This window comes from Pezoporus flaviventris, unplaced genomic scaffold (genome assembly GCF_033815535.1).
Source record: "Pezoporus flaviventris isolate CSIRO_AGI_PZ_B2104156 unplaced genomic scaffold, CSIRO_AGI_Pfla_v1 ptg000001l, whole genome shotgun sequence".
NCBI classification, from domain to species: domain Eukaryota; kingdom Metazoa; phylum Chordata; class Aves; order Psittaciformes; family Psittacidae; genus Pezoporus; species Pezoporus flaviventris.
In genome coordinates, this window is record NW_026892549.1 from 59944524 (window position 1) to 59957909 (window position 13386).

Consider the following 13386-nt stretch of genomic DNA (forward strand, 5'->3'; position numbering starts at 1 on the left):
TTCAGTAAACCTGCTTTTAAGCGGGCCTGCTCCTCTATGTCCCTATGTGGCCGTATTACAGCTCTGACCTCCGATACCATGCTAACAACGGCAGCGTTTTCCCAGTGCTGTGCTGCAGCGTCAGTGTGTACGCAAGACCTACCAGCATGTGACTGAGCAGTAAACCCTGACACAAGAACAAAGCTCAGAGGAGAGAGGAAAGAGTGACTTGGCCAGGAGCCTCATGGAAAATAATGCAGGTGTTGATTGTCCACAGGTGTTGCAAAGAATGCTGACTTGATCTTAGCACAAAGAGGGCTGGAGGGTGGCCTTTATTTTAGGTAAACAGCCATGTCATTGGGGTGCATCAGCTCCTAGGGTAACACTCTATCCCTGACATCATTCAAACAATATCAATATCTTCCTGGTTTAGCCAGACAGGCGTGGGGAGGAGCGTACACATGGCTCAGCACAACAGAGATTCTAAAAACTAAAGAGCTAACAAAAGACTTTCCAAAGACGGCAATGGGCTTTAGCTGGTTTCAGCCCACATACTTCTTTCCAGCAACAGGAGATGCCCAGCATCCTGACAGCGAGGGCATTACAGACACCACTAACGGAGATCACGTCGATACTGTGACTGAACTGTATGTCACAATTGTTCTGTTTTGCCAGGTGTCACGCTTGTATGACGATTTCAGCATATTTTGCATCACACGGCTGAGTCAGAAAAAGGATCTAGCGTCAGTTGTCTTCAAATAAGCAGACTGGGTATTAAACGTTACACCCTGCACGTGTGGAACAGCTAACAGAAGCTGGTCTGAGAGTATTCGACTCTGACCCAGTCAGACCAATCCCAGTGTTATCATCCACCCCGCTGCTGTTTAGCTTCACCAAGCAAATAAGCAATATTGCTGTGTTCTATCATAACGACGGTTTGAAAGGTGTGTAAAGGCAGTTAAGCGTGCCTGCGCCTTAAGTGCACCATCCAAGCATCCCTAGACGGATTATTAAAAAGGAATCCGTACAAGACTAAGGCAGATGGCAGTCTTAAGGCTGCTCACAGAGAGATCTTAGACTTCACTTACCATCTTCACAAAAGAAAAGAACATGTCTACATTGACTGCTGCTCTCCAGACAGGTGAGCATCTTAATACACTCCAAGGCTGAGATTGCCCTCCTTCTCAGGAAAGAAACAGTGCTCAGATTGCAGTGGTATCTGCCACAGCAAGTCCCCTGACAACCCCAGGAAAGGGTAGCAAACAGTGGTCTCAGACACAGCTATTACAGGAAAAGATAAAGCTGTCCTAGCTGAAGGACCTAAAAAGTCATGCCACAGGGAAGACACAGCCATCACCTTGATGGTCAGTTTTCAGCTGCCGAAATACTGCCACTGTCACGCCGCTACATGAGATGTCACGCTTTTAGACCAGCTTTCCTGAAGAATGGCTTCAGGGATGTTGCAGCACAAAGTCGATGTGGACCCATCCCTTTGCCAGCCCCGTTTGCACAACAAAGAGAGGAGCCTGTCTGCTTCCATGGAGCAGAAGGGCTCCCTGCCCTGACCCTGGTGGCAAGAGACAGGTTTGCAAAGAGCTCTTACCATCCTGCCACATGGCTCTCCCACCCTTTGACATCGCCCCAGGGAGCAGCCTCAGGGGCTGTGTTTTGCCCGCAGGTCCCCTGCCCTCAGCAAGGCGGTGCTGGCCCCAGCGAGCAAGGGGCGGAAGGTCTAGCCTCTGGGATCCGCACACTACCTGGCCCCTTCCTCCCACAACATCGCTGCCTTGCCAGGCACTCAGAGCCCTTGGGCACGCTGAGAGCCGATATCCACCCTCCAGCAGCCGCACGCTCTCCCTCTCCCACCACAAAAGGCAGGTGTACCCTTAAGAGTACACCTTGACCTCAAAAAGAAGACGTCCAGGCATTCCTCTGACAGTGGCCCCTCAGGACTGCGTCGCAACGAGTACTGTGGCCACGCAGACATTCTGACTTAGAGCAGATTCACACTGAGCTCGGCATTTCCTCACGGCCGACAATGAAGTCGGGAAAGCCGCCAAGTCTGTGCTCCTTCTGCGTAGTTCTCAGAGATGTTACTGGATAGGCAAGCCAAGCCCTCCACAGAGACAAGCATATGCTGGCGTTGATGCCACTGTCAAGAGCTCTAACCGATGCTTGAGTAAATGGTGCCCTTCTCAGGCACCTTTGGAACGGCCACAGTGAACATTTGTCCCCAGCAGGACGCTGGGGCTAACCAGATAAGGTCTGTGCTTTAGATTTGTACAGGCACAAGATGAATGTGAACCAGGCAGCCCGCTGGCTTGACTGGTGTCATGGGCTGCAATAAATGAATGGGCATGGCCCAGCTTCCTCTGCCGACGCAGAGCCCGGGCTTCGCTTTGCCGCAAGAAACAGATGCAACTCTCCTGGGTGCGTAGGCACTACTCGCAGCTGACTGCCCACAGCGTGGCTCATCTGGGATGCAGATGTATCAGTATGTATCGGCCTTGGAAGTACCGCATTCCTAACTCGCCCACGTGTTGGTTTGGGTCCGATTTATTTCTTCTAGTTTACGCTCTCCCCTCTTTCTCTGATGTGGGAAACGGAGTGCTGCATCGCCTTAAAACACAGCACTGCACTGCCACTAGTTGTGACGCGAGAAAGTTACCGTCCAGTTCATTAAGGGAAAAAACACGACTCTTCAATTTGCTTGCCATTTATTATTCACTAGATACAGAGAATCCCTCCTGCTCAAATACCAGGGAGTCACCAGTTACGGGGGAAACGGTAACGCAGAGACCAAACGGAGAAGGATGTTTCTCCCGAGTTACAGCTTGGCGTTAACGTGAATTGCCATGAATGGATCTTCAGCGTGGTTACTAATCTGGAAATTAGCCATTCCATCCCCAGAAACATACACCTGACTTCCAGTGCATCGGTTGTCCTCCTTGTCTCCGGAAATAACATCACAGTAGGTACCAGCAGGCAGCCCCGTTTGCAAATTGACGTTCATATCCCTACGCGAAAAGAAGAGGACCCTCTTTATCCAATGTTTCCCAAACAGGTAATTCAAACCGGGTATAGAGGCTTTCTGAACCTGATGCTACTCCCTCACTTTGAACATTTGGCAATGTAGAGGCTGAGCTTTCTGATCCTAGCCCCGCTCTGCTCCCTGCACTCCCATTTTGGCTCTCTAGACCTGGCATGCGAGCCAAGGATCTCTGGTGCAGGCCGGCGTGAGCGCCCTCATCAGGAGAAAAGACCGTTCTCCCTCCCATCAGCAGTGCTCATCAGGGATGCTATGCTCCTCTCTGAGGACACGGTCTTCTCCCACTGACTTACCAGTCATCATTATTGAAAACGATGAAGCCTTGATTGCCACGGCCAAAAGCTACTTGGTTGCTGCCATTGTCCCACCAGTTGGAGAAAGGCTGACCGTCCACCACGTTACGGAAGACAACCATGTTCCTGAAAATGCAAGGGATCGCTGTCACTGGGGCTGCGAGGGCTCTAAAGCCACGAGGAATACGAAGCAAAAGCAACAGCTCTTACTTCTTTTCGTCTCCCCAGAGACCTACCTGATTTGACGCCAGCGATGTTCACAAACCCAGTCATTGCCACAGGTAGTGTCTGCGTTGATCGTAACAGCCTTTGTTGACCCATCTGAGTTACTTGGTGGTCCAACCCAGTCATTGACGTCCTGCAGTTCAAAGGAGAAGGTTAAAACTTCTCACCGAAAAATTCAGAGAGCCTGTCTGTAGACAAAAGCTAGGGGGGGGCGTCCACCTGCTAGATCCCACGTGGGACAGAGAGATCACTTCACTAATCTAAACACACCAGACTGCTTCTCTGGCCCTCTTCTGATCCTCCTTCACCATGAACCTCTGTTCAGCATGACGAGCTTACCTGTCCGTTTACAAAATTTCGTGGCCAGCGGAAACTTGACATCACACGTGTGAACCCATACGGATGAGCGAGCATGAAACCGACTGCCATTTTGTAAAGCCTGTTGGTTGGACAAAGAGAGTCATGAGACGTGGGACGAGAAACCGTGCCAGAAAACAGAGACACAAACGAGCAGATGGAAGAAGCATCGCCCGGACAAGAGCGGTCCTTTACCTGGCATCCCAGAAGGTCAGAATGGAAGCCCCACCGGCCCCGTGCCCCCGCTGGTTGTCGTGATTATCCACAAAGACCAGGGCTCTGTCGGAAGGCACAAAGCCCCAGCCTTCTCCCCAGTTCCTGGCCAAAAACACAGAGACTTGAAGTTACCCTGTCCACCGGTGTATCCAGGCTACCCCAGTGCGTAAGTCGCAGCATCCTCATCCTTACTTTAAGTAAGCCATCTTTTCTCCATTCCACTTGCGGATCACCGTCCCCAGTTTGGCACCGTATTTGAATTCCGTCACTCGGCCGTTTCCAAAGTACTCGCTGCCTGTGATCGGCTCTCCACCCAAGTCAATTACCTGGTACACAGAGAAAAGACAAAGCATTCCTTTCTACTTTAAAATCCCAATATGTTAAAGACATTTCCATCAACATTTTTTTAAAGAAAAGTTGTAGTTGTGCAAAGAATATATTTTTCATTTCATTTCATTCTAACTGTGAACTTCTTTTCCATCTCCATCCTAAATCTCATTACCCTGTTTGATCACTACAGTATAATTACTCCTTAGGCCTTACCAACCTTTCATTGAATCTAGTCATCAATGCCTCTGTTTCCAGCATATGGGCAACCTCATTTTACTGTGTAGCTAAAAAATTATTCATTTTTTATGCTAGACCTTGCAGGCCAACATACTCATTTGGTAATGAATGTCTAGCAAGTTTAGCTTCTGCTGACTGAAACTAAGAATTACCTGCTTCCTAGGTTTTGTTAGGTTTTGTTTGTTATTGAAATGCAAAACTCCAATTTGAAATGTCAGCTAACACTGCTTAGGCCACTGGATAACTAAGCTTCAGGGTATAACCACTATATTTTCTGTTGCAATTTATTGACTAGAATTTTAAATTCAGGGAGTGATATCTCTTTTTTTAAACCAACAGAACTTTTACAGTAACTCGGATGCAGTAAGTTTCATCTCAAGTGAAATTTCCATGACACCTAGTTCCAGAAGATCCAAAACAGCTGGGTCAATTTGCTTGTCAATTATGTTTTGTGGGCTTAGTACATATTCGTAAATTCTTGCTATTAGATGATCATTTCTATAAAACTTGAGACTGAAAGCTGTTCAGGCCCAGCTCAAACAGAGCACTGTTTCTAGTTTGGGACTCAGTCTATATTGTGTCTGCAAGAAATATGTGTGTAAAGTACAATTGCAACAAAAAAAAATAAATAAATATTACCTCCTGGTAAATGAAAGGTTTAGTTCCTGCAGAAAACCATTGAGTATTTAGATCTTTCAGCTTGTTTAAAATTGCTTTCACATCTTGAGGCCACATATGCTTGGCAGCATCAATTCGGAAGCCTGCCACACCAATATCAATGAGATGGTTCATGTACTCAGCAACTTTTGAGCGAACATAGTCCTTCTCCAGGGCCAGATCAAGAAGGCCAGACAAGCGACAGTCCCGAACCTGTATAAAAATTCTGAGATGAAATATTTTTCATCTAAGAAACTAAATGTAGTGCTCTACATACATTTTTGTTACCTACATTACAATCCCAAATAATTACAATCTTCTCGACCCATTTTTCAACATGCATTTCTTTGCCTTGAATCTTGGACAGCCATCTACACAGAAGGAACACTGAGAAGGCTGCATTCACCCCTCTTACATAGCTGTAGACACTGAAAGATTTTAACTGCCTAACCAGTAAGTCAATAATCCACTTACTAATGCAAGCATAGGGCAAAAATATGATAAATTATTTTTTCCAGTGTATTATGGAACTGATTCATTACTATTTCAAGTGCATTCATTTCTCATCTGATGTAGGAAAGATTTATAGAAGTTAAGTTTCTAAATCTTTTAAAAATCTTGAGTTATTATAGCTGTAGGAAAGTATTAAACTTTTGTTTTCTCTCCTCTTTTTGCATTTGTTTCCTGCAAATACTAAATGAGGGACACCAATTTTAATCAAAAAGATACTTTAAACATATACTGAAATGCTGAATATACTGAAATATACTGAAATGCTTTTCTTAACTCTTACAATGGGTTTCCATGGCTCTGCATATCTGTCTGGACAGAGCAAGGTGCATGAGCCTATGTTGCACTGTGTATCAGAACTAGTTATAATGATGTTCCTTCAGAACTGGCTCAAGCTTTCACAGACATTTAAAGTTTCCCAATCTTCTGCCATTTCTCAGAAAATTCCTCCCCCCTAAATTTAGATTCAGGAAAGATCAAATGCATTTGAAAGGCATAAGACATTATTCAAGAAAGATAGGTATTTATCTTTATAAAATAATTTTTCATTCTGTGGTAGTTTTAAAGTGCTAACCTTGCAATCTGATGTAGAAGAACAGACAGACTCTTAGCAAATCTGTAAACAGAAGGTCAATCTTCAAGATTTTCACATTACTATTCATCTTTATAAAATCCTACCCTTTCTCTTCTGAAATTGAGACCAAAGAAAACTTTCAAATTACACTAAAAGGCAAGTAATTCCTCGTTTTAAACACAAAAAAACCCCACAGAGGATAATCCCTAAATAGGTTTTGTAAGCTTTGAACTACCTTTTTACGTACCTAAGCACATTTCTCTAAATCTGAAACTGAGCCACTGGTTCAAGTAGAGATATCCCTTTAAGAAGGGGATCCTATAAGAAGTTAGACCATTCCTGATAGCAATGCTAATCTCTAATTTGTTTTGTTTTGCTTTTAAAAATTTAAAGAGTTTTTGAAAAGTGTGCGACAGTAAAGGGGAACAAAGAAAGCACAGCCCAGGAACGGATGTACACAAAAAACAGATTTATTGTTCTAGGTTTACCTGATGTATATCATGATAATCCTCGATGTCTCCACTTCCAGATTTACATTTACCATCATTAAAATCCCAGAGAGAATATGGCACAGCTGGAAAATTTTCAATCTTTGCATTGAAATAGCTTCCACAAATACCATGGTTGCCAGCACCAGCATTAGTTCCACACATATGGTTGATGACGGCATCCACATAAATGTACACCTAGAGAATAACATTCACATTTAATTTGAGAACTAGGTGGTCTTTACTGGTCCCATCCAACCCAAATTAATCTATGATTTATGAAAAGAAATCCCAACATATCCAACTCCAGTGCTACCACATATTCCCTTCTAAATTACCATTCGTCTATATCCTTGCATTGTCAACACCAGAAGGTTTTCAAAGCACTTACTCCAACATTGTTGCATCTGGTCACCATGTCTCTAAATTCAGTTTCATTTCCAGATTGTGTGCACAACTTATAGCTGATGGGCTGGTATCTTTCCCACCAGGGTCGCCAGCGGTCAGAAATAACGTTTTCATTTGGAGGTGAAATCTGTGAATAAGATGGTGTCTCTTGGTAACAGAATACTGATAATGGTTTATTTCTTTGCCCAGTATTGTTAGAGAAATATAAAAAAACAGAAAATCAGGTCCCTTTAATGGAAGACAGTCACAATAGTTAACCCACATAGATCCTCAATATCCTCTCCTTATACTGTAGTGGGCTGGAAATAGAATATTTAAGCCTATTTAAGCAGGGAAAAGCCTATTTAAGCAGGGAAAAAAATACTATAAAAATCAGGTCCATGGACATAGTGTCCTAATAATCTTTGTAAAGCAGGCCTCAAAGATCAAAAGCGTGGCCTGAAATCTGAAGGACTAGGCCAGTAGCGACAGCCCCAAATCAGGAAGGAACTGACTTCAGAACAACTGATGTAACATCCTGCCCTTAAAATTGGTCCAACTTTCTATTTTTGTAATGTTTTGGATAAAAGCATTCTTGAATGAAACGGCACAGTTTTCGGACAAGCTACATCTCTTCCTTTTATAGACTCTGTGGGATATTTTTCAGGCAGGAAGGTTTTGCTGACACCTCCAAGTCTCCAGTCATAACCACATGATCCCACCACTCACAAAGAATCCTAGGCTGCAGCCTACTTAGCTGTCACAACTTTGTGATCCGCTCAGCAGGTCTGCATCTGAAAAAACTTTCTGAGACCATATCATAGCATGGATTAAAAAAGATATCCAAATGTCTCCCATAGTCTGAGAAATCAATTTAAGACCCATCAGGCCTGTGCATCTGGAAAGGTGGTTGCAAAGAAAACTTCAAATGTATTTGAAAATGATGGGAAAATTGTCACTCAGGCCAACCTGAGAACTCCTGAGCTAGAAGCGACAGGAACATTTCTCTCACCAATTCTCCTCAGCAATTTGACAAACAAACAGGAATTGTTTAATGAGTGACTACTCTCAGCCATACCACCCCACCTATCTGACACTACTGGTTCCACAAGAACCCAGGTCTGTTGTTCAGACAGAACAGACTCACACCAACATACCTTCACCAGAACATGTGGTCTGTTCATTTCTGCTTACACCAGGCTCCTGCAACGAAGGGTCTCTTAATGGCTTACCCTGACACTAGGCTTTACAGAGGGAAACTTGCCTGCTTGATCGAACATAATTAGCAGCCCTTTATATTTATTTTAAACCTTCAGCCCTTTGGTATCAAGGAAGCTCTTTGGGAGCCCTTTTTTTTTTAGTAATAGTTTTGTGTTCATCTAGCTCTTAAGAACTTTCCTTGATTTAAAATAATATCAAGCACATAAACATAGGTTACTCTTCACAGCAGTAAAAAAAAAAGATTTAGCCAAGGATATGCAATTCTAATCTGTCTAATTGTAACAGCACAGTGCGCAAAACATGCACTTTGGAGCAATGAAACAAATTCATGCTCACACGATGACGACTGAAGAATATATTTGTCAGCATTTACTACTTCCATTATCGATTTCTGTTTTTCTCTCTCAGTACCTGTGCTTTGATGAATTGAAAATTTTCTCTGAAAAACAAATTATCATCTATGTAGTAATTTTATTACCTACTGACCAGAACAGACATACCTGAACTCCTCCAAATCCATGAGGAGCTAAATAGCGCTCACACTCAAGAGCAATATCAGCCCAGCGCCATTCAAAGAGATGTACAACAGATGTCCTCCCAAGGAGAGTATTAGGGTTGTACTGTGCCCAGCAAAGCCCTACAATTAACAGAAGAAATGAGATACCCATCCTGTGCTCTGCGATCAGTTGCACTCTTCTTACTGCCTATTTATGTTCCTGCAAAAGGGTAAAGTGCACATTACAAAATACACATTTAAAACTAAATGCCCATCTTTGGCATCGTATTTCTTTAACTCTATTGTAATTTTCTCTGTGAACTGGATTCTAAGTTATATCAACCTCTCACACTGACTGGAACTTTGTTTTCCTGAGTTAAAACTCAGACATTGTTTAATCCAGGCTGTCTCTAGCATGTAAAAGTTGCGATTTTATTAGTATAAAGCCCAAAACAACCCCAAAATGCAAAGGAGTACTTATATAGACTGAAATGGACATTTTTCATTTTAAAGTACAATACCTTACATTCCTATTTACATTTATATTTATCCTTGAGAGGCATCTTTTTTCAAATCTGTGTTACTATCACTTGTGCATATTTAGATAAATTTGGAGCGTAGCAGAAATTTAGATAAATATTGGAGAAGTGGCATGTTTCTCACCATGAGTTGCCACAAAGCCCCAGGTATTTTGGAAGTCTAACGTATGTGATTCTGTCATTCATGATGTGCATGACAACTATCATTGAAACAACAGCCCTAACCTGGGAAGACCTCTCAGATACAGAAGTGACTATACTCACTCAAACACAGAAATGCTAGATTTGTCTTGTAGGACAAAGTCCTACAAGAGCCTTTGCAAACAAAAGGCTGAACTACTGCTTCCCTTAAACAACAAAATACTTGTTACTTTTCTAAGTTATCTATTCCTTGTAGAATACTATCTTTACACAGAAACAACACAGGGCAAAGAGGAAATAAGGAGATTCTTGGGTGCTGTCAGGGGACACCAAACACTTCAGTGAAGGTATAAACATGAACACAAGGTCCTTCAGGTTTGCTACATAAAAGAAACCTGCACCTTTTTCATGTTTTAATACATATTTGGGAATGCACTACTGAAAACTCCAACCTACTATGATACACATACCCAAACAGAAATGTATAGATAAACTTAAAATAATTTCTACAAAATTACTTAGTTTTAAGGTAAGGACAAGCCACATCTCCCCGACTGTGGAGCTGCACTCTTTGGAGCAAACTCAGACACAAAACATGCCACCTCATAAAGTGCAGAACCTGCCTCCCAGAGCCTGTTGCTATCAGCTGTCACTGCACTTCACAGGCAAACAAAATTATTTAGGATGAATCTTTTGACAAATTTAACTTGTTTCTCTGCTTGTGAGCAGAATAATTTAAAAAAATATATTTCCTTGTTGATCTTCATAGAGTATACAGATAAATTTCAGCCTTAAGCAGGTGTTCCCTGTGCTTTCACTTTCCTAAAATAATGCTTCGTTGCCCTGATAAGAAGAACATACATTAACAGAAAATGAGCTAAGAAAGTTTGATCTTCTCTGGTGAGAAGCCATTTATCAGATTAGCAATTTTTACTTACAGCAGTTAAGCACACAGAACATAAACTACACAAAGCAGTAAGAATAATGTATTTTGACACAACCGGCCTAGTAACCCAAGGCCTAGTGTTTGAAGGGAAAGCTCAGTGTAGTTTTTCATTTCTTTGAAATAGGCTTTCTGATTTCAGTACAAGCCATGGTAAGTGACTGGAGATGGTGAAATCCACAGCACACATTATAATCTCTAGCTTCAAACTGCTTGTGAAATTTGGAAGAAAAAAAAGTAAGAGGCGCATACTCCCCAATGGAAGGGAGGACAACTGATGGCAATCCGATGAACACGTACATGCAGAAAGAAAGCAGAACTCGGTACGTACATGTCGGCGCTAGCCTATGTCCTTTTGAGCAGGCTTCAGCAGCAGCATCACACAAGCTCCCCCCACCAGCCTAGGGCCGCCCGGGCACCAGCGATGAGAGCTCAACCCCTTCCGCTGAGGCAGAGCGGCGCGGAGGAGAGCGGAGGTACTGCGGCTGCCCGCCGCCGCAAGCTGCAGGTTCTCAGTCCTGTGCCAGACTTGCTAGCAAGAAGCTGTTATATGGTAAAATAAACTAATATCTAAAAGCTGTGCATCACACGTCAACATGTTGATTCAAGATAAAATTACATTCTGGAATACATTTGTTCTTAAGATTTGAGAAAGAAAATCTCTTCACATATGCACTGAGCTCACTTATTTTTGTCTTTGAGTATAACACCACCTCGTGGTTATCCTACTCCCCTGCATGGATATTTAGTTGGCCTTTTATGCAATATTTTAATAGCTTGGTTCTGTACTTCTAACTCAACGTGGGTGTTAGGACGTATTACATGTTTCCTCTTTTCTAGACACCTTTTTATGTGCAAAAACTTGAGTCACAAAGCTTTGGAAAGTGGCTCCATCCAGATACAGACTGAAAATGTGTTCCGCATCTTTGAAGGCCACAGTGGATTAACTAGTATTTTCTACTTTAATGTTTGTCATTATCAAATGAATTTTTCATTTCTTTCAGAACAGTAAAAATGACAACTAGAGTAAATATTTGTCTGCATATAACATAAAAGGATCTCATGCTGGAGCCCAATTGCTAGGCTGGAGTAAAAGACTCAGAGACTCACACTCAAGTGTTTGTCCTAGCTTAGGAATGGTAGCAATGTAAGCTGTTTAAGAAAACCAAAGTATTTACAATAGCAAATGTACTCTCTTCAGTCTTGTATCAAGTAGGGAGATACATTTAAGGAATAAACAACAAGCAGCTGCAGTCCTAGAAAATGAAGCGATTCTGAGTTTGACATTAGGTCCCTCATAGCTGTCAATTTCCAAAAATACAGAGGGATAACAAATATGCAAACCCGATGCCCTAGCTGCAGGAGCTGACCTTGAAGACCCTGAGTGGAATGAGACAGAGGAAACCCAATGATTTGCAAAACATCACCCGGGGGCAACTGAAAAGTAATTACTTCAATATGTGTACTTTCAACACAGCTATTATTAGAGGCTGTGATTTTGTGTATAAACCACCTGTATTTACTAGCCAGTTGTTAATAAGATACTACACTTTGTAACATATGGATTTGCCACTTGTAAAATGTCAAAGCATGCAAATTTACAGCAGCTGTTACAAAATGCTAAGGCAGAAGCTAGAAAGATTCTAACATGATGGCAGTGTTATAAAGCAGGTAATGGAGCCAATTAAGAGGGTGGGAGAACCCTGCTAGTGGGAAATTTTCTTTGGCTGGTCCCCCACTGCCACCAGCATCTTCAAAACGCTGCTGCACCCTGTAGTAGTTATACTGCTAAAGTAAATGTGTGTGTGCTTTGCCATAGTAGGGACCTGTAACTGGATGAGGCAGGAAAAACTCCACATTGACAATAAGGTGCAAAGACTGAGGCTGGCAAAATACCTCCTACCATAGTCAAGGGCAAGACTGGTTTGGCCTCTGTGTTTGCCACCAAGAAGAACCTTTAGCTCTGCTGCTGGCTGCAACCCAGCAGGCGCTGACCAGTAAGGACACATGCCATGCCAGACCTTGATGTGAGGGATGGCCTCCCGTGTTATAAGAGGGCCATCCAGGAGAGAAGGGCAGGCCAAGCAGCCTGTGGTTGGCACGAGAGATGATCTAACCCAAACGCCCTGCTCAAGCAGGGTCATCTAACGCAGGTTTCATCATCCTCACAGAAAAAAAAAACAACAAACCAAACACACACACACAAAAACACAAGAAACCCACAACAAAAGTTAGCATAGAGATGCAATTCAAGCAGAACAAACAGAAATAACCACTTTATCTTAAGTAGTATTGCAAAACTGAATGGCCTTAGATATGTTATTAGCATCACAAGAGAGAGTTTGCTCTGTAATCAGTGACAGTTGTTGCTCTTACATAGATCAAAGTGTAAGAATCAAAACCAATTTAGAAAAAATTTGGAAGAGAGTTAGAGTGCTTCATGAGATGGCCAAAGATGACACTTCTTGGGGTTTTGAGGAGATGTAGAAAAAAAAGAAAATCAGCTTCCTGGTTACCTAATCTTTCCTGATTAAGGCAATTGTTTGTAGGAATACTGATGTTAATTATTATAATCTTAATCACTTGTGGCATGTTACAATGTTTTCTCTGGTGTTGCAAACAATCCATGATGAACTATGAAGAATGGAAGAGAAACAAAATTAAGCATCAAGTAGAAACAGGGAAATACTTCAGGAAACTTTAAATAAGAATGAAATAACTCAATTGCAAAAGAATTTGCAATA

The 13386-nt window shown here is 42.5% G+C and overlaps 2 protein-coding genes across 10 annotated transcripts in view; one reads left to right on the plus strand and one right to left on the minus strand.

Moving 5' to 3' along the window:
- LOC133273098 (collagen alpha-1(XI) chain) overlaps positions 1–13386 on the plus strand; it is a 472710-nt gene that overhangs the window by 160039 nt on the left and 299285 nt on the right. The gene's annotated exons all lie outside the window — the stretch shown is intronic.
- Positions 2680–9222, minus strand: LOC133272995 (pancreatic alpha-amylase-like). Its single transcript, XM_061460821.1, has 10 exons — positions 9024–9222; positions 7307–7450; positions 6916–7113; positions 5326–5556; positions 4312–4445; positions 4099–4221; positions 3886–3985; positions 3558–3679; positions 3322–3447; positions 2680–2996 (listed from the first exon to the last, which is right to left on the minus strand). Exons 1-10 carry the CDS (start codon positions 9189–9191, stop codon positions 2807–2809), a joined length of 1536 nt encoding a protein of 511 aa, XP_061316805.1. The 5' UTR covers positions 9192–9222; the 3' UTR covers positions 2680–2806.